This window comes from Ursus arctos, unplaced genomic scaffold (assembly GCF_023065955.2).
Source record: "Ursus arctos isolate Adak ecotype North America unplaced genomic scaffold, UrsArc2.0 scaffold_12, whole genome shotgun sequence".
Lineage (NCBI taxonomy): Eukaryota > Metazoa > Chordata > Mammalia > Carnivora > Ursidae > Ursus > Ursus arctos.
Window position 1 is genome coordinate 48,029,801 of NW_026622786.1, and position 23,188 is coordinate 48,052,988.

The 23,188-nt window shown below is 38.9% G+C and overlaps 1 protein-coding gene across 5 annotated transcripts in view; it reads left to right on the plus strand.

The window, feature by feature from the left end:
• Positions 1 to 23,188, plus strand: part of PTGER3 (prostaglandin E receptor 3) — a 176,974-nt gene that overhangs the window by 76,541 nt on the left and 77,245 nt on the right. The window contains exon 4 of one of the 5 annotated variants that reach the window (XM_026497815.4): positions 1,200 to 5,243. The exons of the other annotated variants lie outside the window; for them this stretch is intronic. Within the exon in view, the coding sequence (XP_026353600.1) occupies positions 1,200 to 1,203 (4 nt within the window). The 3' untranslated portion in view covers positions 1,204 to 5,243. Of the gene's footprint in view, positions 1 to 1,199; positions 5,244 to 23,188 lie in introns of those variants that run through there. 5 annotated transcript variants of the gene reach the window in all.

Consider the following 23,188-nt stretch of genomic DNA (forward strand, 5'->3'; position numbering starts at 1 on the left):
TTTCCTTGGAAAACAAATGAAGGGAAGTGAAGGGAAGCACCCAATCCCCATTTCTTTATTGGGAGGCTCACTCTAATTTCATTTGTAATTTTTTAAAATAAATCCTTTTGTCCTTTCCCTTCATTATGAAAATAAGCCAGGCTCTCTATAGAAACTTTGCAAAAGAAAGAAAATTAGAAAGAAAAGAAGCTTCCTAAATTTTACTTCCACTACTCAAGAAAAACTTGTCATTATTTTAGTAAATTTCTTTTTCATCTTTTTCGCTGGCACTTTCCTTGATTTTGTTTTACATGCTTAGGATAATATTATATGTGCATTATTGTATCTTGTTTTTATCTAATTTAACATAAAATAAACATTCCCCAAACTATTTACAAATTATTTAAAAAGTAATTTTAATATTTGTATAAGACTCTATTAAAAGGATACATTATAGTTTACTAATCATAATTTGTGTTCAAGTTTGGCACCACAGTGAATGGAAATATATTGTTACCTAAAGACAGAAATGCAGTTAAAAAATATTTGTGATTTTTTTATCTTAAGTTTACTTCTTTAAGAAATAAATAATATGTAAATTTTTAATATTCTTCAAAGATGCATATAGTGTGACTGCTTTCCAGGAAACTATAGAGATTGAAAATTTCATTAGCAATGTTGGAAAATTTCTGCTTTGCTTCATCCTAACCAGCACTGTATATTTTTTTTAAACACACACACACACACACACACACACACACACACACACACACAAACACACACTTCATTGGTTTGATGGGAGAAAAATTGTATTTCATAGTTATTTCAATTTGCTTTCTTCCTTTTATCTCTCGAGGGTATAGTTATGCAGTGATTGGGGCTTGTTTTTATGGCAAGTTTATTTGACCATTCAATGTGTCTACAACTGATACAGCATCATGATTTGATTATTCTACTGGACTACAAACTTGGAAACCAGAAAAATTACTCATAAGAAAGCATATACTTAGCATAATTAAATAATCCAGAAGCTTTAGTGATCCAAATCCCAGAGTTACTTAAATTGCTTTTATTTACAAAACCATATGTGTAATTACTTCAAACAAGAATGTTTCGATGTCTAAGACATATGTATTTCTCACTTACACCTTCTCCTCACACCATACAAAAAAAGTACCCCTACCCATGCTTATTACATCTTTCTCTCTCTATTCTAACAGATGATGAAAGAACGGAGCTGACTTTTTATTGAAATTCCTGCTTCCCTGAGTTTGTGTATTTCTTCCTACCTGAGAAGGAGAATTTATGTTTGATTTGGATTGTTTCTTCATTTTCATGTTTTTAAAAAATTTAATGTTTTTTCTTGCCAGTAATACCCACTGAAACCAGGTTTATTATAATTTGTGCCTCTGAGTATTAAATTGGCTCCTGGGATTGGGTTTTGAGTACATATCTAAGAAGTTGGGCATGATTTCACAGATAATGAATGACTGGTGAAAAAGTGAGAAAAAAAAACCCATTTTCCAGGAGTTTTCCCCCAACTTCCAACCTTTGCCTGAATCTTAACCAATCTTAACCATAATCATTTTATGGTAGTTTTGATTTTATAATATGAGTTTGAAAAAATTAGTATAAGTTTGCAATAGTGAAAAGTCAACATTTTGAGAGCAAGAATTCAATTAATAGGGCATAAACTTTAATGAGACAGAAGAGGGTGCCAGATGGAGGCAGGAGGGCACCATGACAAAAGATATCTATGCTAAATGTGCGATGAATGTATTGGAGATGTTGTGTCCCTCTGGGCTAAGCTTGGAACTAAACATCTTTATGTCTATATTCTGGTTATGTGTCACTGGGTAACTCCACATTCAACATAAGTGTTATTCGTCTTTGAAGACCGAAAGAAGTGGATGCAGCTAAGGGCTTTCCTGAAGTGTCACAGGAGACAGTACTGAGGCTAAATGATTCACGGTGGTGGTAGAGCAATAAAAAATCCAGGCACAGCCCTCTGATTTACCACTCTCCACTCAGGATTTCTTAAAAATTTCTTCCCTGGTGTCATACAAAAAGGCAAAATTAGTAAGTGACATAGTTATTCAATATCAAGTTTCGTTACTTTTTATGAAATAAAGGAATCTATTTTGTCTGAATTGAAATGAGACATTCTATGAACTTTTAACAAATACTTTTGAGTCATTGGATATCTTTCAGCTCATGTCCTTACCCGTTTGTAAATTCAACCAATCTTTCTTTCTCTTGCCTTTCTTCCCACCCCTGCACCTTCCTCCTTCCTTTTCCTCTCCTCATTCACTTAACTCAACACATATTTATTGAGTGTCCTTCCTTAAGCACTGTACCAAGGGCCATGCTGTCACCTACAAGGATATCTTAGGAAGACATGATAATAGGGTATCAGTAGTTTTGCCATAGGAGCCTGCACTGACTCCATTGTCATCTCTGTCAACTAGATTAAACCAAAATAGTGAGTCATTCCTTTAAATAGTTGAACCAGTTGTGGATTAGCTGTAAACCACAATTATTTTCACTCAAACTTGTATTTTAAATGGCTTTATGTAACTCACACCGCGATGATGCTGCACACAATCCCTTTATTCATATTTAAATTCAATGAATTTTATTGAGCAAGTGGAATTTGCCAACAATCGTAAGAATGCCAATGCTTCTGTTACTGCTATCTGCCCATCATCCATCTACATGGGGGTCTAGTTGTCATATATTTTTTATTTTATTTTTACAAAAGAGAACCAAGGCTACAGAGGGCTTGCCCAATGTCACATGGCTAATATAAGTAGGAATTCAGATCCAGCATAAGTTCGTTGATTCCAGGTTTATTGTTCTTCCTATAGTACAGTGGGGATGTGAGGTCTGTTTCAGTGATATTGCATTTATAAGACAATGTAATGGAGTAATAGAAGCATGGGTTTTAAAATGAAACTTGGATTTAAATCTGGCTGTGCCACTCACTAGCTCCATGACCTTGAGAAATTTAATTAATTTCATTGAATCTCAATGAATGAATCTATAAACTAAAGATAATAATACTTACCTGTATGTTTATTGTGCTAATGTATGTAAAGTGAGTCTAACATAGTAGATATACTCAATAAGTATTAACTGCAATTAATTCTTCATCCAGACGTATCTCCAGCTATATAATATGAGTTCTCCATTTCAACTATAAACTGGCTTCCTGATTGTGCAGGTTTACATGTCATGGACAGAATCAACTTCAAATCTCTTGAGGCTATTCCTGTTTATAATACTTCATGATTATTTTTCCCCATGCAAAACCTACCCATCTCCCACATGTGCAAATTTCACCTTGTCCTTGGGTCTTGAACAAGTAAACTATCTTTTTTCTCTTCTTACCTCTATGCCACTCCGAAGGTACACAGTGCTCATTGCGATAATTATTGTGTTATTCTTCAAATATTTTCATTATGTATGTCTTCTTCCCTTAGCAAAAACTCTATTTCATGGTGGACAGGACCCTTTTCTTATATTTTCTTTATAAGTCTCTTAGCACTAGTGCAGTATTTGATACCAAGGAAGCCAAGGAAGATGCTCCTTATTTGGTAAATTCTCAACAGAGGTAACATTTATATATAATATTAGCAGTTGCCAATTTAAATGAATGTGCTAGAAAGCCCTTCATTTCCATGTTGTTATTCAACTTGGGAGATTTTATGTCAAACGTTCCTGATTTAAAAATGCTAATCCAGACAGAATAATCACCTGCAGGTTTGAAAAATAATGGCTATTTGGTAAAGATATTTCTCACGCAATAAGGAATGATCTTTGTCCAATTAGTTTGAAATCTGATGGAAGATGATATATGTCACTATAAAATATTTCTGATGCTTTCAGTTTTAACCCACAGAAATGTATCCATTCCATACAAAATCCACTCAAAATAATAAGTGCTGTAACATATGTTCTCAAATATTCTGGATCATGATTCATCAACACACTGATTTTTAACAAGTGCTTTCATCTTCATCTTTTAAATTATCTTCCATAAACATGGATTCTCATAATTTATGTAATGAGGTTACATTGAGAATAGAACTAGCTCTCAAAATAAAATAAATTTCTCCCAAAAAGAGGTACATGTGGAGAAATGGGGCTTGATCTACAGTTTTATTCTAATTATAGCGCCTACTGTAAAGCTCTATGAAATACATATGCAAAAAAATCCGTGATATTAATATGCCTTGCAGCTGAGGTGTATAGACCTGGTTCCTGACTACATATAATATATTCTGTGTAATTTTAGACCTGTGACTTTTGTGTTGGAAGAATGAACTCCTGCCTACTCCCACCTCCGTCCTGTTGCAGATTTCATACAGCACCACCGCAAGCCAGTGTGAAACAAACAAACAAACAAACAAACAAACAAAAACAAACACCCAGCTATGCTGCTCCCAGGAGAGGTTGGGCCGGGGTATCGCAAGAAGGAATGGCACATTAAGGAATGGCATACAGGGAATATTATGTTTAGAAGATTAGGCTTCCATGAGAAGCTACATTTATCCAAATTCTCCCAAGGAGGGAGGAGAAAATTAGAGTCATTATCTTTTATATGTAAATGTGTATATAACCTATAAGTTATAAGTGGACTTTGGCCCATGAAGTATATGAAAATTCAGACAGAGTTGAATTATTCCACATTTGCACTGTCTACAAGAATGAGTTTGAAAAATTAAATAAATAATAAAACCCAGGTTATAAAGGAACATATAAACTATTTAAGAAAACATTTTTTTCCAACATCTTCAGTAGTTGGACGCACACTCAAAAGAAACCTATTGTTAAGGTAATTATCCAGGTACCCTAAGGATCTGTGTAAGATATACCTTGCTTGATATACTTTTAGTAATTATGAATACTTAAATGTTTAATTGCTATCTTAAAAATATTTGTGCTCATATTTTTCATTAATCCAGGCTTTTACTGAATATTTTGTTAATTCAAAATATCTCTAAGCTAATCCCATGGATAAAAGTGTTTCTCCATTTCATTCTAGGGCTTTATTTTTTTATTATCTGAAGTGCATTTTTATGTAAAAATAATTTGTACAAAATGTATTTTTAAGAGCTTTTATAGTTTGTTTTAACAAAATTCTCAACCATATTGTAAGCTCCTTGTGGGCAGGACCCATGTTTTATGTATCTCTTGTACCTACAGAGCCTAGAAGAGTACTAAGCTCACAGAAATTACTCAATAAAAACTTGACAGAGAGGCTAAGTGGTCAGACTGCAATCTGTGTGAGCAATGCTTAAGACAACTAGGGACGCACACTATGGGTAAGGGTGGAAAATTGTTTCTCTATTTACTTTTCCTCTTTGATATCATGCCATTTAAAAAAAATTAATTCCAGTATAGTGAACATACAGTGTTATATTAGTTTCAGGGGTACAATGTAGTGATTCAGCAATTCTGTACATTACTCGGTGCTCATCGTAAGTGTACTCTAATCCCCTTCACCTGTTTCACCCGTCCCCCCACCTCTCCCTCTGGTAACCACCAGTTTGTTCTCTATAGTTAAGAGTCTGTGTTATGCCATTTTGTCTAGACTTTCAATTTGAGTGGCACAAGGGAGTCTTTTTTATACTTCTTGAAGAAAATAACTATAAATATTTATTGAGTATGGGATGATTACACACCCAGAAAACACAATGCCATTAAAAATACAAGATTAAGCCAACCAGAGACTACTAAGAGAAATGCAGGGATAAAGCAGAGGGATGTAAATTTGTTACAAGCTTGAACAAAGTTTGATTCAGTAACATGTGCTCCAGAAATACTTGCTGATTGCTGCGGTGGTGGCAGTGGGTGTGCTGCTGGTGCTGAGGGAATGTCATACTAAGAGAATAAGCAGGGAACGGGGAAAAGATAATATATTCTTAATAAGACTTTGGAACAAATGAAAACAAACAATTGAGGTAACCTCTTTTCTGTATATCTAGCCATTCTTCAAGTTCTATTAAATCTACAAGTATTTCTTAATTCTGTCTATCTATCTTCACTGCAGTGGTCTAAATCTGGTCTCCATCCTTTCCCATCTGAATTACCCCAGTAAACTTGCATCCTACATCTGGTCTTGGACCCTTCAATTATCCTTCACATCTGCTGCCACTGTGATATTTTGCTATTAAGATGAAAATCTGTTCATGGTATTTTCTTTCTTAACATCCTTAATATTTTCCTATGGCCTTCAGGATAAAGTTAAAAAACTTAGTCTGTAGGGCTTTCTACAATCTAGTCTCCACTGAGCTTCTGGTGTCCCCTTCCACGGCTGCCTTGTTTTCCAGCAAGGCCCACCGCCATCCCATGCCTTTGTGCTTCCCACGTGCTGTTCCTTCTATGCTGGATACTCCCTTCTCTTTTTTATGTGATTAAACCTAACTCATCTCTCATGAGTTTCAGCTCAAGTATCACATCTTTCAAGAAATCTTCATGATAAAACATCCATCTGTGCTGTAATTTGTTGGCTGATTTACCCATTTTCTTTGCATGGCCAAGGCAGGGAATATGTTTCTCATCTCTGTGTCTGTTGTGTGACATAGACTTGGCATTCAACAAGTCCTTGCTGGTGAAAGAAAGAACAGAAAGAAGATGTGCAACAATGAGCTATGAGTTTGAGCAAAAGCAATAATTCAGGATAATTCAAGACCCAAACTGTCCATATGTTACTTAAAGCAGGCAGTTAGCCACACTTTCTGAATAACCATTCAAACCTTGGCTTTCCAGTCACAGAACTAGTTTTATATTTACATTTGGCGTTGGCAGAGATTCTGTGGAGGTTACAGACAAAGCTGAAAAAGAGTGCCACAATCTTATCTCACTTGGCAAAAGTTTAAATGGAATCTTAGAAACTCAAGGAGAAAAAACAAACTGAAATATTGCTCTCCAACCTGATCGAGCATTTCTTCAAAGGCAGACTAGTGTAGTCTTATAGAGGCAGCTGAGGATTTAAAGTTGGACAGTACCAGGTTTGAATCCTGACTGACACTAGGTAATCGTGCGACCTTGAAGATTCTATATTTAATCTTCCTTAGCCTCAGTTTCATTATTTGTAAAACAGAGTAAGTAACACCAATCTTGTAGGGTTGCTGAAAAGATTAGAGATGACATGTGTGAGGCCATTATTCTTAAGACCTCTGCAAGTCCCCAGAAGTAAAAGACAGCCCAAAGAAAGCCATTTACAGGATACCTCAATTTTGAGTAAGCGGCTGGAATTTGGATCTGAGAGAGGAATCATGTGAGTGCAAAAGCAGCGCATAGGCATAATAGGGCCCCCCCAAATTTTGCTATAAGCTCTTTGCAAATGTCCAATTGTACTTTAAAGAGTTAACTAGAATTACCAGCTGCTGAACCAATGGGATTTCCTCTGCAGCTGCCAGCAAGACTATTCCTGCAAAAAATGAGAAGGTGGTTTTGAAATAAAACTCACACATAAGTACTCCTCTCATTAAAGAGGAAATAGCCTGAGCCTAGAGCCCCCATTAATATTCAGAGCAAGATGTGGATTATGGGATAGTAAGGAGCATAAGAGAAGTAGCAGAGTTGCCAGTAAAGGCTACATCATCTGGGCCTATTTCAGTTGGTGTCTGGACTGCATCATGGTACCACAGCCAGTTGGTATTAAGAAAGACTGCCTCCCGGGGCACCTGTTCATGAAAATAAGGAGTGAGGTCCCTATAGGGCAAATAGATTAGGGTTACAGAACCCAGTTGTACTCCTCTTAACTCATCACACAATTACTGCCATGTTGCAAACCCCCCCATTGATATCACATGGGGAAATGATAGGTGCTGTAAGTGAACCCAGAGATTTGGTGTAGCATTTCCCAAACTTAACTAATTATACTGATCATCTGAAGTTTGTTAAACAGAAAATCCAGGTCCTTTCTCTGGAGGTTATGAGTCAGAAAGTCTGGCATGGGACATATGGTTTTGTATTTTTTAAAATAAGCTCCTCCGGATGAGTCTCTTCATTAGACAGGCTTGACAACATTGATATAGTCCAACGGTTCGGTTCTCAAAGTATTATCCTCAGACCAGCAGCAGTAGTATCACCTGGGAATTTATTAGAAATGGAAATTCTTCGGTCCCATTCAGATCTACTGAATTGGAAACTCTGGGGCTGGAACCCAGAGATGTGTTTTAGAAGCCCTCCAGCTTTCTCACACACGTGAAAGTTCGAGAACTACATATATCAAATGTGGCCCAGAGAGTTGGAAGCTGGGGGTGTAGTGGTAGTAGGAAATATGTCTAGTCCAAATTTTTCTAGGACTTGGAAAGTCATGGTTTCAGTTCAGGTGCTGACTGCTGGTAGTGCCTTGATATTACTACCCCCTTTTTCTATTTTCTGAGCAGTAGTTTGTTTTTGTGGATCTCATTTGGTTTCCCAAATGCCGAAAGCCATGTCCCCCTCTCCTTCCTGATAGCAAAGGTACTTCGTTATTTATTTTCTTACTTGAAATCCTTCTGTTGCTTAGCTCCCACCTTAAAGACATTGGTTGAATGCCCAGTTGACTCTATTTATGATTGATGCTCGTAGTTCTATCAAAATGTTTTTCACTATTAGTATGTACCCACCGAGCTACTACAATATTTTTAAAGGAAAAAGTATAAGACGAAGACAAACTGTCTTGCTCTCCTTCTAAGTCTCACTATTTTTCATCCTTTGGAAGGCCGATGCAATGCTTAGAGATATTGTCCATTTTAAAAATAGCCATCATTTTGAAGGATAACTCCTGAGATCACTGCTAACATGGAAATATTCTCATTTAATATACAGAAGCAGGAATAAAAAAAAAGAGAGAGAGAGAATCACTAACGAGCCAGTGAGACTATTTGCTGGCAGAGCAGTGAATGAGATGTATTAGTTTGCTAGGCTTCCATATCAAAGAGCCACTGACTAGGGGGCTTAAACAACAGACATTTATTTCTTGTAGTTTTGGAGACTGGAAGTTCAACATCAAGGAGTTGGTAGGGTTACTTCCTTCCATGAGCTTCAGGGAGAATCTGTTCCATGCTACTCTCTTAGTTTCTGGTGGTTTGCTAACGATCTTTGGCATTCTCTGGCTTGTAGACATATCACCCCACATAGTGTTCCCCTTATGTGCGTGTCTTATGTCCTATTTTCTTCTTTTTGTAAGAACACCAGTCACAGTGGTCCAGTCTATTGCAGTATGACATCATGTTAACTAATTGGGTCTGTAGTGGCCCTATTTTCAAATAAGGTCACATTCTGAGATACTGGGGGTTAGGACTTCAACATACAAATTTGATTAGAGGTGAAGGAGACAATTCAACCCCTAACAGATGTGTTGGTTGATTTAGGGAGAAAGCCACATGTAAACTCCAAAATTATAAGACCTTAAATGGTGTTGCTTCTGGATTTAATGGGTTTAGGGATTGAATAAAAATCTCAATGATGCATGCCAACCCTGGCTCCAATTAGGAAAGATAATTCAAAAGTGAGCATATTTCTGACACTGACATATCTGGAAGTTCTTCCAGTAAATAAACAATACAAAGCTCATAAACAAGTGTTAAGAAAGATATTTGTGTTGTTTGTATCGGATTATAAATGATCAAATTAGACTAAAGTCAAATTGCTCTATTTATGTTGGAAAGAATGGGAGATTGTAGGAGTTCCTGTACTTAAGTTATCAACTCAGGTTGATTTCACTTCTTTGAACAGTCAGATGTCTTCCCTGGTAGTTTCCAAATAAAAGCAATAAACTCACCTAGAGGTTGAAGTTTTAAGGCAAGCTAGTTGCTACCCATTTAAAAGAGGGTAATTAAGGGGGACCTGGGTGGCTCAGTCGATTGAGCGTTCAACTCTTGATTTCGGCTCAGGTTGTGATCTCGGGGTCATGAAATCTGTGTGGTGTCAGGTTCCACTCAGAGTGGAGTCTGCTTGAGAGTCTCTCTCTGCCTCTGCCCTTCCCCCTGCTTGCACATGTGTGCTCTCTCTCTCTCTCTCAAAATAAATAAATAAAATCTCTAAAGAAAAAATAAAAAGAAAAAGGAGGACAATTAAGGATGTACGAAGTCATTTGAAGGAAGCATTTGAATGGGCATATGATGCTATGAGTGAGCACTGAGGGCCACAGTAGTCTAGCTGATGCTTCCTTGAGCTAGATTTGCATATTTGGAGGTTTTTAATTACAATTTTGTGCGTGTACATAGACTAGCCTTCAAAAGAGCATAACAGGCAATTGTACCCTCTTTGATCTGCTAATTAAAGTCTCATCTTGGACTGAGGGTCAACTGCCTCTCCTAGTCTTTTTAATGTCAAGGTCCAACATGTTGACACCAATTAATGATGGAACTTTAGAGGCCTCTAAAAGGCTATCCATGATCACATTGAACATTGTTTGGCCTTTGTTTCTGATGCACATATTGTTAATCTGATCCTGACTTAAAGGTTTTGGCAATAAAATTCCATTGGCTGTTCTTTTTTATTCCATCACTATATTTACATACCGTACCCCCCGTACTTTTTAAAAAGCAAAATAGTGGTTCACAAGGCATGTACTTATGTTCCAAGGAAGTGATGCAATTGCTTTTGGCAAAATAATGAAACTTTCAGCATAGTTCTAAAGTTCTCTTTGTATCAACACTTCTGGCTGTTTTCAGTTAGAGTGGAGATTTTGCCAACAACTGGCCGTTACTAATCTGGTTCACAGCTGAATAAATCATTTTCTTGAAACGGTTCCCCATCAAAACCTAATTATAAATGCTTATAATTACCCAGGGTATCTGTCTATATGCTAATGGTTGTAGGAAATAGAGGAACAGCATTGATATGACCCATTTGACAACACCCACCACACACTTAATAATCTCACCTTTCACATTTCAGACTAAACTATAAAAGAAACGAGCCTTCTTTAAGGTGGAGATAACGGTCCAAACCTGTAGACGTTCTCCTCTCAGGCGAGGATGGAAACAGAAACTGGTGGTGGCATAAACAGGAAAAGTTTAGTTAAGACCACTCTTAGCTTGGGCATTGGGAAATTCCTCTGTCTCTTAGGTTTACATTAGATATCTGGTTATTTGACTGAAAAATAAATGTATAATTGTGTGTAGAAAGGAGATCAGTGGCCCTAAAATATGTTTCTGTAACAATTCCAGTGATGAATGCACGATAAAATCAACAGAACTTAAAGTCTTTCGAGCACGAGGTTCTGCTTTGTGAACCAATGACCAATTTCTCATGATGCATTTTTTAAAGATTTTATTTATTTGAGAGAGAGTGTGAGACAGAGAGAGTGTGTGTGTGTGAGAGACAGAGAGAGAGAGAGAGAGAGCACGAGTGGGGAAAGGGACAGAGGGAGAGGAGAAGTAGGCTCCCCACTGAGCAGGGAGCCCGACACAGGGCTTGATCCCAGGACCCTGAGATCATGACTTAAGCCAAAGGCAGTTGCTTAGCTGACTGAGCCACCCAGGTGCCCCAATTTCTCATACTACTGGAAGAGTTACAAGAAGTTTTTATATCTCTGTCACTACCGGGGAAAGAGGAAAAGGACAGGATAACTACAAGTGCTTCCAATCTCTGCTGATAGAACAATATCAGATCATTCAGAGAAGGAAATGCCTCCACCCCATTTTAGAATTGTTCTCAATAAAGATTTTTCTTCCTTTTCCTTCCTCCCTTCTTCCCTCTGCCTGTCTTCCTTCCTTTCCTCCCTTCCCTCCTTCCGCCCCTCCTCCTTCCTTCTTTCCTCCCTTCTTTCTTTCTTCAAATATTTATTAAATTATTGAGATCCACTTGATGGTGTTACTTGGGAATAGGAGTTAGAGAATGATGTGAATCTATATAATGCAAAGGGAAAGGAAAAGAAACATTTTTAAAATTTATAATATACAAGTGCTTTATTCACTATCCCATACAACACTCACCACCATCCCACGAGGTTGTTACTGTAAACTTCTTATTTTAGAGGGGAGAAACTTGAGGCCCATCTCTAGAGTAGGGCTTGATTAACTTACTTCCCCAAAGTCTGTAACTTTAGATGATGGAATTCCTATTCAAACCCAGGCTTGCTTGCCTACAGATTTTGTGTTTTCACTGTAACCTTCAAGATGTTCCACTTCCCATCTATGTGAACTTGGTAAATGACTTAAAAGCTTAAAGCTACAGTTCATCGTCTGCACCAAAGATCTTAACACCGTTTTGCAGGATCGCTGTAGGGCTTGATATGAAGACAGTACAGAAGGTGCCTGTACATTTTTAAGAGTCATGCAGACACCCCGCTCTAGCACCCCCTGTTCTGAGCCCAGGGAACACCCTGCCGAACTATCATGGTACTTACACCACCCCTCCAACTCTGGACAGATCCATAAAAGTCTTCTCTGAAGACTAACCAGAAGACCTGTCCAGCTTAGCCGACCTGACCAGCTAGAGGCGCCCTCTCTGTTGTCCTGGGTTCCGGTGAAAGTGGTACCCCCTTGCCCTTCTCCATCTAAGGCTCAAAATACTACATTAGAGCTTTAGTCTTCTAAATCAATTCTTACGAAAACACAGCTATTTTAATGAATGATTTCATAAGAGCACTTTGTGATAGCGGAGTGGGAGGAGGGGGCAGAGAGCATCAGGTACACAGAAAGGGACAGAGAGGTGTGCTCGTGACTCGGGAGAAGCTTGCAGGGAGAGAAGGGGAAGTGAGAGCATACGTGGCGGCTCCCCCGCCCCTCATTTCTGCAGATTCTTGATTCAGTCCTTCCTACATGGATATATCCTTCTAGATTTTTAGTCTATTTGCTGCTACCCTTCTCAAAAATGCCCATTGTCATTGAACATCATCTAGGATTTGGTGTCCCGCTAGGCACTTGACAAATTGTCCTAGCACACTTACGCTATTGTCTCCTTTTTACCGCTGAGAAAAAGAGGGACCAGAGAGCAGGCAAAATGCAAAAAACGATGAAAAACAGGTCCATTTGAATGCAGACCTCCCTATTTTCTGCCGACTCTACTGTCATACTTCCCTAATTTGGAAATTCGTCTTTTCCTTCACCTAAAGAATGTGAAGGAAGCTTTACAAGGCAAGAAAACAGCATTATACATTAGCAGCAGCAGCGACAACAATAAAATCCCAAATCTTCGTTTCTTAAAACAACAAAGGTTCTTCACTTAGCTCGCCCGTTTGAGCGTTCGGCGTGCAGACCGGGCTGCGGGTCATCCTCATGCGAGGCTCGGCTAAGCGAGGCTTCCAGCATCCTGGAGCCCGCGGCCGCGGAGCGGAGAGCGGGAGAGCGCGGAGCGGCACCCGCATACTTCTAGAGCAAGTAGCAGGCCGTGCGGTGGAAGAGGGTGAGGACGATAATCCTACCACGAGCCGAGAAAAAGGAGAAGTGGAAGTACTAGTGAGCAGCGCTAATACATACCCCAGAATCTCAACAGGAAGGATAGAATAAAAATGAAGAAACTAGCCGCAGAAGTACTGAGCTTAGAAAGCAAGGTCCTTTTCGGCTCATTTTTTGACTCCAAGCCCTGCTTATTTTAAGTCTTTTTCATGTGTTGACTTACTTGCGCGGTGGGAGGTATTCAGCGACTGGAGCCATTTTAAATATGGGGAGATACAGGCTTATTTTTAGCAAAGCTGAAAAAACAGGTTGGTCATGGAAATTACCCAGTGTAGATTTAACAGCATATGGTTCACAATTGCTAGAAATTGTTGCTTTAGTAAGTGGAAAATTTTTCATATGCAGGGTGTTAGCACAGCACATCTCTGGAAAAAATGGAAGAGCGTTTTGGTATTTTGCGGAGAACAGATGTATTTGGAGTGCTTGTAGAATTTGGTGCCCTTTTCAGATGAAATGAAGTTATGGATTTGTGAACTGAAAATCTGTATACTCTCCAGGTTATTAATTATGTCCAGCACCTTCTTTTTAAAATTTTTATTTATTCATTTGTTTCAGAGAAAGAGAAACATGAGCTGGGGGGTGGGTGGTCTGAGAGGGAGGGGAAGGGAGAATCTCCAGCACACTCTGGCCCCGCACAGGACCTGATGTCACGACCCTGAGATCATGACCTGAGCAGAAACCAAGAGTCCCACGCTCGATAGACTGAACCACCCAGGCTCCCCTATTAAGGCACATTCTAATTAAAAATCATTAGACTGGCAGAAGTTTCTACTTTCAGGATTCTGTAAAACCTACATTGATCTTGAATTAATAAAGCTAGGAAGTGTGATGCATGTAAAGGTCTTTAAGGAAGGCAGACTTCATATCCCCATCCTGAAGTTATATCCTGTAAGAGCCTTAGTTATTTTCCAAATTTTTAAGGTTATTTCTCATCTGTTAATGGGGGGCATATTAATAAGTACATGTGACAAGTGCTACCATAAAATATATCTCTATCTCCAAAATATATCTTGATACTATTCACTCTTCTTCATCTCAAATACTCCAAATTCATGCAAAACTTGTCTCTTAGCTAGCCACCATTGATAGCCTCCTAATGATTTTTCTTCTTTCTCCAGCCCATTCATTACTCAGTAGACAAAGGGATCTTTCTCACCCGAGGACTTTTACACATGCTGTCCCACTTTTTTCCCATTTCTGCATTTTTGCTCTGTTTCTTTCTTTGGTTAATGGCTTAACTTCTTTCTTAAAGCAGCCTTTCGTAAACTTCCTACCTCTAGCTGCTTCCTCTTATTATTTGCTACCTTAGCTCCTTTGTTTCTTTTACAGTGTCTATCCTAATTTATAATTGTGTTTTCTTCTTTGTTTACTTCTTTCTTTGTTTTCCATACTTGAATATGAGTTTTACAAGAGCAGAGACTGGCTTGATCTTGTCCATCCTTGTCTTTATGAAACACAGAGCCTGGCAGGTGCCAAAGAAATGAGCGAAGGTGTGATGCGCGAAGGGATTGTTGTGAAGAGGAAGTGAGATAATGGAGCGTGTCTGTAAGCACCTACGTGGCGCTCAGTAAACATCCGTATTCTGTCCCTTTTCTTTACCAGGGCTGCCCCATCAATCTACACCTCTTCTCTACATCCCCCTGCTTGAGGTACACTGGTGTGATTCCCTATCACATAGAAATGTCCTAGAAATTTAAGCTAAAAGGTAAAAAATAGTGAAATAGAGGGAACAGAAGAGGTTGCTCTTGGCTTTGGTACATCTGTGCTTTTGTGGTTATGTGCTGACACCCTCACATGACCTTTCCTGTGCTGAATTTGGAGGTTTGTAATCAGCTAAACACATTTATTTCTCACTATCTTTCCCTCTAGGTCATGCGGGGCCTCTGAATTTGTCTTGAGCAGTGGTATTGCAAAATTATTTGACTATTTTATTGTGATTTTTTCTTATTATTTAAAAAATGAGTGGAAAATGAAAATATAAATATGCATACACTAGTGAAGAAAAGGTCAGGGTGAGAATACGATTAAGGCAAAGGTGAAAACAATCAAGCATGTAATGGATGGTTAACGTTTAGTTGTTTTGGACACATTGAAATTACATTGATTAATAGTGTCTTTACAAAAGAAAAGAATAAATTTAAAGAACAGCATGAAGTGCTAGACTTTATTATCAAGTATTATGCCTAAAAGGTGAGGGATAATTATGAAATTTATATCAGTTCCTCTCTGTGGAACCGAATTCCCCTCTAAAATCCATCTCTTGCGTATTTGACCTTCTTATGTATTTTTAGTCTGATTTTGTCTGAAAGTAGCAGATTGCTCAGGGAGCATCCTCCTTTTCTCCTCCGGAAGATGGACAGACCTGAATTTACTTGTAAGAACTTATGACGCAGTGAGGTGAAGAAACTAGTCCCACAAGCCTGCCTCAGTGCTTCCTCCCCAGTTGCCTGAATACTTTTAGAGGCTAGGTCTGCAGGCAAAGAGACCAGTATTTATTTGAAAGTAACCTTTCATAGTTTGGGACTACTCTTCATTTATACATGGTGTCTGTTTTGGGATGGGAAATATTTACCAGTGGACAGCCAACAGTTCTAGATGCAGAAGAAGAAACACCCTTACGGCATCTTTTGCATTGATTTCTTCTTGGTTAATTAATCCCTCCATTGGCTACAGGGTGTTTACTTCAGTCTGTTTTTGTTGTTGTTGTTGTTTGTTTTTTTAGAAGACTAAAGATCAACTAGAGGAGACGACAACTTGTGTTTCTAAAACAATGCTCCTTTAATGAATCAGGTCCAGAAGAATTTCTCTGACTCTCCTGCAAGCCTGACTTGCTCCTTAACTCTTGCCGAATTGTTCTGGAATATGCCTCTGCACTTTGACACATTCACTCTTTAGATTTGGTGTGTCCGGAGGTCACTGAACTTGGCCAAGTTCTTAATATTGCTTTGGATTTGCAGAATAAATTTTGGAGTTCTGCCCATATTTCCTAGCATTTCATCTCCCACAAGCCTATCCCTACTTTTCTTCCATTACCCACTGCCCTAAAGGCAATTACCATCCTCATTGCATGAGCCTTATTCCAAGTTCTCAGCAGCCACACGTGACTAGTGGTTACCTGCTAGTACAGAAAGTTCTGTTGAACAGTGCTGCTCTCGAGTCTCCATATCTTCCCTAGACTTCCCACCAGTTTCTCTCAACAGATGACTACCTGATCAAAATATGAGCAGCCCGGATTGGAATGTATCAATGACCACACAACTCAAGCTAAGTCTTAGTACAAATGTCCTTGACATTTTTCTCTTTTCAGTTAATGGTGCATATCGTTGTTTTCCAAACTCTTTCACAAGGCTTACAAAATCCATCCTGACCTTTACCATTTGTCTAACTTCACCATTCCTTTCCCTTGAACTGTACTCTTCTGAACTACTTTACATTTCTTGACTCCAATTTTAAACTTGCCATTCCTTGTCTGGAATATTCCTCCCTTCTCATCAACGTCTCAGGTATTTTCTGGTGCTGTGGAACACGTTAAAAGGAGGTGCTCAATGCCTTTGGACAACTTAGAGATGTGTGGCTAATTTAATGTCACTTGACTATTCATATCATTCAACATCAGAAAGCAATTTAGGGCATAGGGAGAATGTGGAACCGTATTTTGTACATGGAAAATTATGAAATGCCAAACTTTTTAAGTGAAGAGGTCTCAACCCTAGGGACTTAAACTGTTCCAAGTGTTTTGTAAGGAACAGACATTTTGTGTCTTTATTTGTGGGCATGTGTGCGCGGGTGCGTGTGTGTGTGTGTGTGTGTGTGTGTGTAACTCACTCCCATCGCTAAAAACTTTTCTCTTAACCCCTATACCCCACACTTAAAGAGACAATGCCGGAGTTCTGTGGATAAGATGCAAACTACATCTGAATCTATTCCAATATTTAACTCTAAGACAGTATTTCAATACTAGCCGAGCCTTTGAGAAGCATGCTGTAAACATCCTTGCCGATCTTTTGTGATCTCTATCTAGAGGAAACATTTGGGAAGGAGAACCATCCACAGCAAGAGTAGGGCTGTCAGGAGCAGCACAGACACCTGACTCCTACTGGTTAAGAGCATTTAATGGCGAAGCCAAATTATAGCAAAGAATGTCACAGAGTTGGAGTGCCTGCCCTGAAGATATGTCCTAGTACTAAAATATGTTAGTACTAACATTTGAATGGCTATCAAATGTGAGCTTGCACCTCACCTACATTGTCTCTTCATTGCCTCCTTGTCTCCATGTTTGGGGTACAGAGACTGAGGACAATGATCTCTGCAGGAAACGTTTATGACAGAAGTACAAGGATCTTTTTCCGACATGTTTACTCAAGACTGGAGAATTTACCCTGATGCACATGTTTCAGATTGATTAGAAAATGGAAACAAAATTTAGATTCATAATATACTTATAGTTGCAATTATTATGCTGAAAATGCAGTAGCTGTAACAAAGATTTCACAAATCCCATTCAGTAGATCCCAATTTGACCAAAATTAGCATATTCATCTTAATTTTCAGACACTGAACCAAGAATTCATAATCTTAAATAAGCCAAGAATGTAGACTGACTTGAGAAATCACTCACAATTCAGATTAAATGCCTCTGATCATTTTTCTTTCTCAGTTCATGCAAGGTCTGCTTCAGTAAAACATGCTTATCTGTTTCTGTGTAATTAAAAAATATCCTGTACAGGAATGAAGTACGTAAAAAAACAATCAGATACACTAGCTAAACTATTGCATAGGGAAGTTGTGCCAGTTTGCATTCTCAGTGATTAGATTATGTCTCTCCACTTTCTTTAAATATTACAAAAATGAGTGTAAATTAGCATGCAGCTATTTTCAAATTAATGGTAACACATAAAGCTCAATGTTCAATTTCGCAGGGAGTGCTGGTTTTGCATAACAGCTATTACTGGATCCCCCAGGCAGTAAAGCATGGGCCAGGCTCTGTCTCAGGCATTACAGGAAAAGCCTATTACTACCCTCACTATGTCCAGGGCCCCGATGAAATCCATGATTGCGTTCTCTGGCACTTACATTATGTTTTGATTACTATGAAATATTTAAAAAAATATTTTGTTTCTTAGGATTCTCAAGCACAGTCACCCATCCTATCAAAACAAAACAAGCCATAGCATGTATGAATATAAATTTTTAGAACGCATATACACAGATAAATAAACACAAGTGTATGGCATGTAACTGTTTCTAAATGACATCATGCTGCTTCTCTTAGTTGCCCCTACTCCACACTGATGTAAGCAATTCACGACCCCATCAGCTTTAATGAGTCCCAGCAATGAGGCCGAAGCTCAACAATCCCAGTCTCCAGCTGTGCGAGAGACCGTGGTTGTGTATTGTCTAACGCACAACTTGAATGAGTTTGCTAAACAAATGATGTTCCCCTTTAAACTTTAGAAGGCTAGAGAAAATAAATTTGTTGAGCATTTACTTCAGCTTAAATATGGTGCTCGATATATTGACATGTGATATCATGTTTCATTCTAACCGTGGCCCTGAGAGTCACAATTCTTATCCCCATTTTTATCAATGAGGAAACTAAGTCACATGGCAGATAACCGACTTGCTCAAGAACAGACTACCGAGGCAAAGAAGCAAACCCAGGTTCAGGACCCCGGAGTTTATTCCTTTTCTAATTTATCATGCAATTTCTGGTCACTGAAACTCTTCCTATGTTGTTCTACTCGGAATGAAAACGTCTCAAGGACATACAGGGGCAAATCAACGAACGAAAGTAAAATGTAGCAGGACCTGAAACAGAAGACCTGTGACCACGCACGCCTGATTCCTGAAGCAAAACTAGTCAAGGCCCCAGGCAAGGGCACTGGGACTCAGGTCTGGGCCTCTGTCTTACTGGAGGTAGGAACGTCACACAGCGAGACCAGAAGTCCAGGTGCCCAGGCTGTGCCTGTGGGGTTGGCTCCTGGCCAGATCTCCACGAACGCCTGAACCCGTACCACAGGACATGCGATCTTCCAAGGGCCATTACAGGTTTTCGCCATGCACTTCCATAAGCCGAGTCCTTTAAAAGATAAAGAGAGCTTTCTGTGGAGAAGGAACTGCTGCTTTGTGATGTCTCTTTTTAATTTAACATGAAGCAAAAGGTGACAATGCAGACCTGGATCTGCTCAGTCTCCCCAGGGGATGAGAGCGTTGATGCTTTGTAAAAAACAAGATTCTTATGCCAAATCAAGTCAGATTAGATTGTATAAGATCTGTTGTCCCATGACTCTGAGTCCTTGGAAAGCATCCCAGTTTCTACTATTAGAGTCCCCCTCTCTGGTTTTTGTATGCACGGGCACACACCTGGTGGGCAGAGACGCAGTCTGAATTTGAGATCAGGCATTTTGTAGTAAAGGCCACATCCCACGCAAGAGCAAAATCTCTCATGTGCTGCTTTTCACAAAACTGCAAAGCTGTAAGGACAGCATTAACTGAGAGATCCGCAGCAGGGTGTGGGGTGCATTTTCGAAGATCAGCTTTTGTGTCTCATTGTTATCAGTTTTTCCAGGTTAGAAAGGCTGTGTTTGATTTGTTTTTCAGCTCAGAAAATACGAAAATTGTATTGTAGAGAGATACAATAGATAACAGGGACTTTGAAGTCAGGCATCCCGGATTTGAATATAATCTCAGCCACTGGCCCACTGTATGTCATTTAAGCTTTGTGAGTTTGGGGGTTTTCATCTGCAAAAGTACCTCAAAGAGGTAATGTAAAGGATAAATTAGATAAAGCACCAAGTATATAGTTAGGACTAAAAAATCAGTACCTGTTAATATGCCAGGACAATCTTTGTAGTTGTAGAGATTTTAATATTAATCGATATGCCATGCATGGTGTTAGTTCCCTTATATATATTATCTGTAATTTGTGTAACAACCACAGCCAGAAACCATGACTACATAGATGTTTCTCATTACATTGTGTTAAATGGATTGGAGAAAAAAAGAGTCCAGGGGCGCCTGGCTGGCTCAGTCAATTAAGTGTCTGCCTTCAGCTCTGGTCATGATCCCAGGGTCCTGGGATCGAGCCCCGCATCAGGCTCCCTGCTCGGTAGGGATCCTGCATTCCCTCTCCTTTTGCCCCTCTCCCCTGCTTGTGTTCTCTTTTGCTATCTCTCTCTCTCAAATAAATAAATAAAAAATTTTTAAAAAAGAAAAAGTCTAGAGACACAGGAATAATCAAGGGGCTATTAGACTGGTTCGGATGGGGAGTTCTCATGAAGATGGCGGTAGTGAACAGAAGGAAAACCCACTTAGGATTTGGCATTTGGAGAACAAATGTTGGCGGTGATGGCAAGGAATAGCAAGGACTTAAATGATGAGCCTTTTTATTTAATCTCTCTGACTAAAATCCACTGATGATAGAGCACTGACTTGGCAGGATATTCAAATGAAGAGGCAAGACTGTAAAAAGACATATCCAAAAATGACAGGCTAGGTAGCATTTGTCTTCTTCATTCAGTACCAGCAGATATTTTTTTGAGCACCCGCTGTGTTTCAGATACAGTGGCAGGTATTTGGTGCTGTATAGTAAGACTTGGAATACATAATAAAACTTGACCGACTCAAAGATATGCAGAGAAATTATAAGCAGACTTATCTGGATGGTTTGGTTGTAAATAACAACAACAAAAAGCACCTCACACTGGTTTTAAAAAAGGACATTTATTGGTGAAATAATTGAAGAGTCTAGGATCTTGGTGCTTAGATAACATATGGACAATCTGGGTTTTTCTCGATTTTTTGCTCTGCCTTCATCGGCGTTGGTTTTATTCACAGAAGGGTCCTCTTTTCATGGTGGCAAGATGACCAGCAAAAGCTTCAGACTGTCATCCTTACTAGACAGGCAACTCCAGTAGGAAAAAAAAAATGCTTCAACTTCTCGCAGCTTCTTAATAGTTCTAGCAAATATTGGCGATGGAGATATTCGCCCGGTGTTTGGATCATATTTCCCTTCTTGAGCTAATTCCTGTGGCCTGGGGTTTGCCCTAGTGAACCTTATGGACCTGAAGAAAAGAAAGTTACTCCAAATAGAATGGTTGAAATGTTATTACCAGAATTAAGAAGGATGAATTTGGTGATCAAAAATTACAAGTGTTAATCACACTATCCAATTGATTCAAGCAAGGTCCCCTTTTGTTGCAAATAACAGAAATCAGTCTTGAACTAGCTTAAACCAAGATGGAATTTGTTATAAAACCTCATAGAATCCAAGAGCAAGGAATGTAATAAGACCTTACAAGAAACTGAAATGAGGAAATAAAATTAATTGGCATTACAGCTGCTTCCTCCATCTCTCTCTCTCTCTTTCTCTTTCTCTCTTTTTCTCTCTCTCTACTGATCTATCTCTCTATCTTTGTAATCATGTTTTAATCTTTATTTTTCTCTTCACAACTTCTGTATTTGGGCTTTCTCTCATTCTTCAGTCAAATGTCTCTTTCTCAGTGCACATGAGAGTTTATCTCACAATAAACTCTTCTGGAGTTTATATCTCCTTGGTTTCGACCACTCAAAAAAAAAAGAAAAAAGAAAAAAATAGAAAAACAGTTACCTTATCTCACTCTCAATTCAAAATTTGTGAAACAAAATCCTATTTGTGGGACTTGGATCTGATGACCACTCTGGTCCAACCAAGTGTGGCACACAGCCTGGATTAAGCCCACCCCTGCATAAAGGATGAGTTCTTTGAAAAAAGAAGCTATTGCAATGTGGATAAAATACCAAAAGCAGTCTATACAACAACAACACCAACTTTACTGTAAGAAGATCTTGTTCTTGCTCTAAAAATCATCTTCATCTTCTGGACCTTAGTAAATATGCAAAGTGATAATCACATAACAGTATAAAAAAATGGCCAGGCAGCACCTCCAATAACGAAACCCAGCATGAAATCAATGCTGCATGTTTGGCAGCCTGGCCAGATATGTCAGGAGGATATACAGCAAGAAAAAAACCCAATAACTACTTACTTACTTAATTACTGGTAAGCTGCAAGTTGTGGAGAAAAAGTTAATCCATTCTAAAGAATGACTATTCACTTCCCACAGAATTTTCTACCATATCGTCAGGGGTTAACGAAGCAGAGAGATGAGGTAGAGCTGCTTCCCTCAAAGATTCACAGAAGACTTAGGGAGACAGACAAGTAAATCAATGATTGAAAAATAGCTATGATAGGTGCTCCAAGAGGGTATCTCAGAATGTTCCTGAATTTCAGAGGAGCAAACATCCTGCTTCACGGAGTGTTTACTAGGTTACTAGGGCTGCCGTAACAAAATACCATGGAATGGATAAATCATCCAACAGAAATTCACCTTTTCACAGTTCTGGAGGTGAGACTTCCAAGATGGCAAATTTGCTTTTTCCTGTGGCCTCTGTCCTTGGCTTGCCAGCAGCCACCTTCTTGCTACGTCCTCACATGGTCTTTTCGCAGTGTGAGTGTACTCTGTGTGCCCAAATCTCATCTTCTTATAAGTACGCCAGTCAGACTGGGTTAACCCTAAAGACCTCATTTAACCTAAATCATTTCTGTAAACCCCCCTATCTCCAAACACAGTGGCATTCTGAGGTACTGAGGGTTAGGGCCGTAACTTATGAATGTGGGGCTGGGGGAATGCAGTTCAGTTCATAACAGAGAGAATGACACACTTTCCAGAAGAGCAGTATCTGCTGCAGTCTTAAAGGATAAGGTAGGAAAGAATATACCTCTGCAGGAACTAAGGTATAAAAGCAACAGTGAGCATGACTTA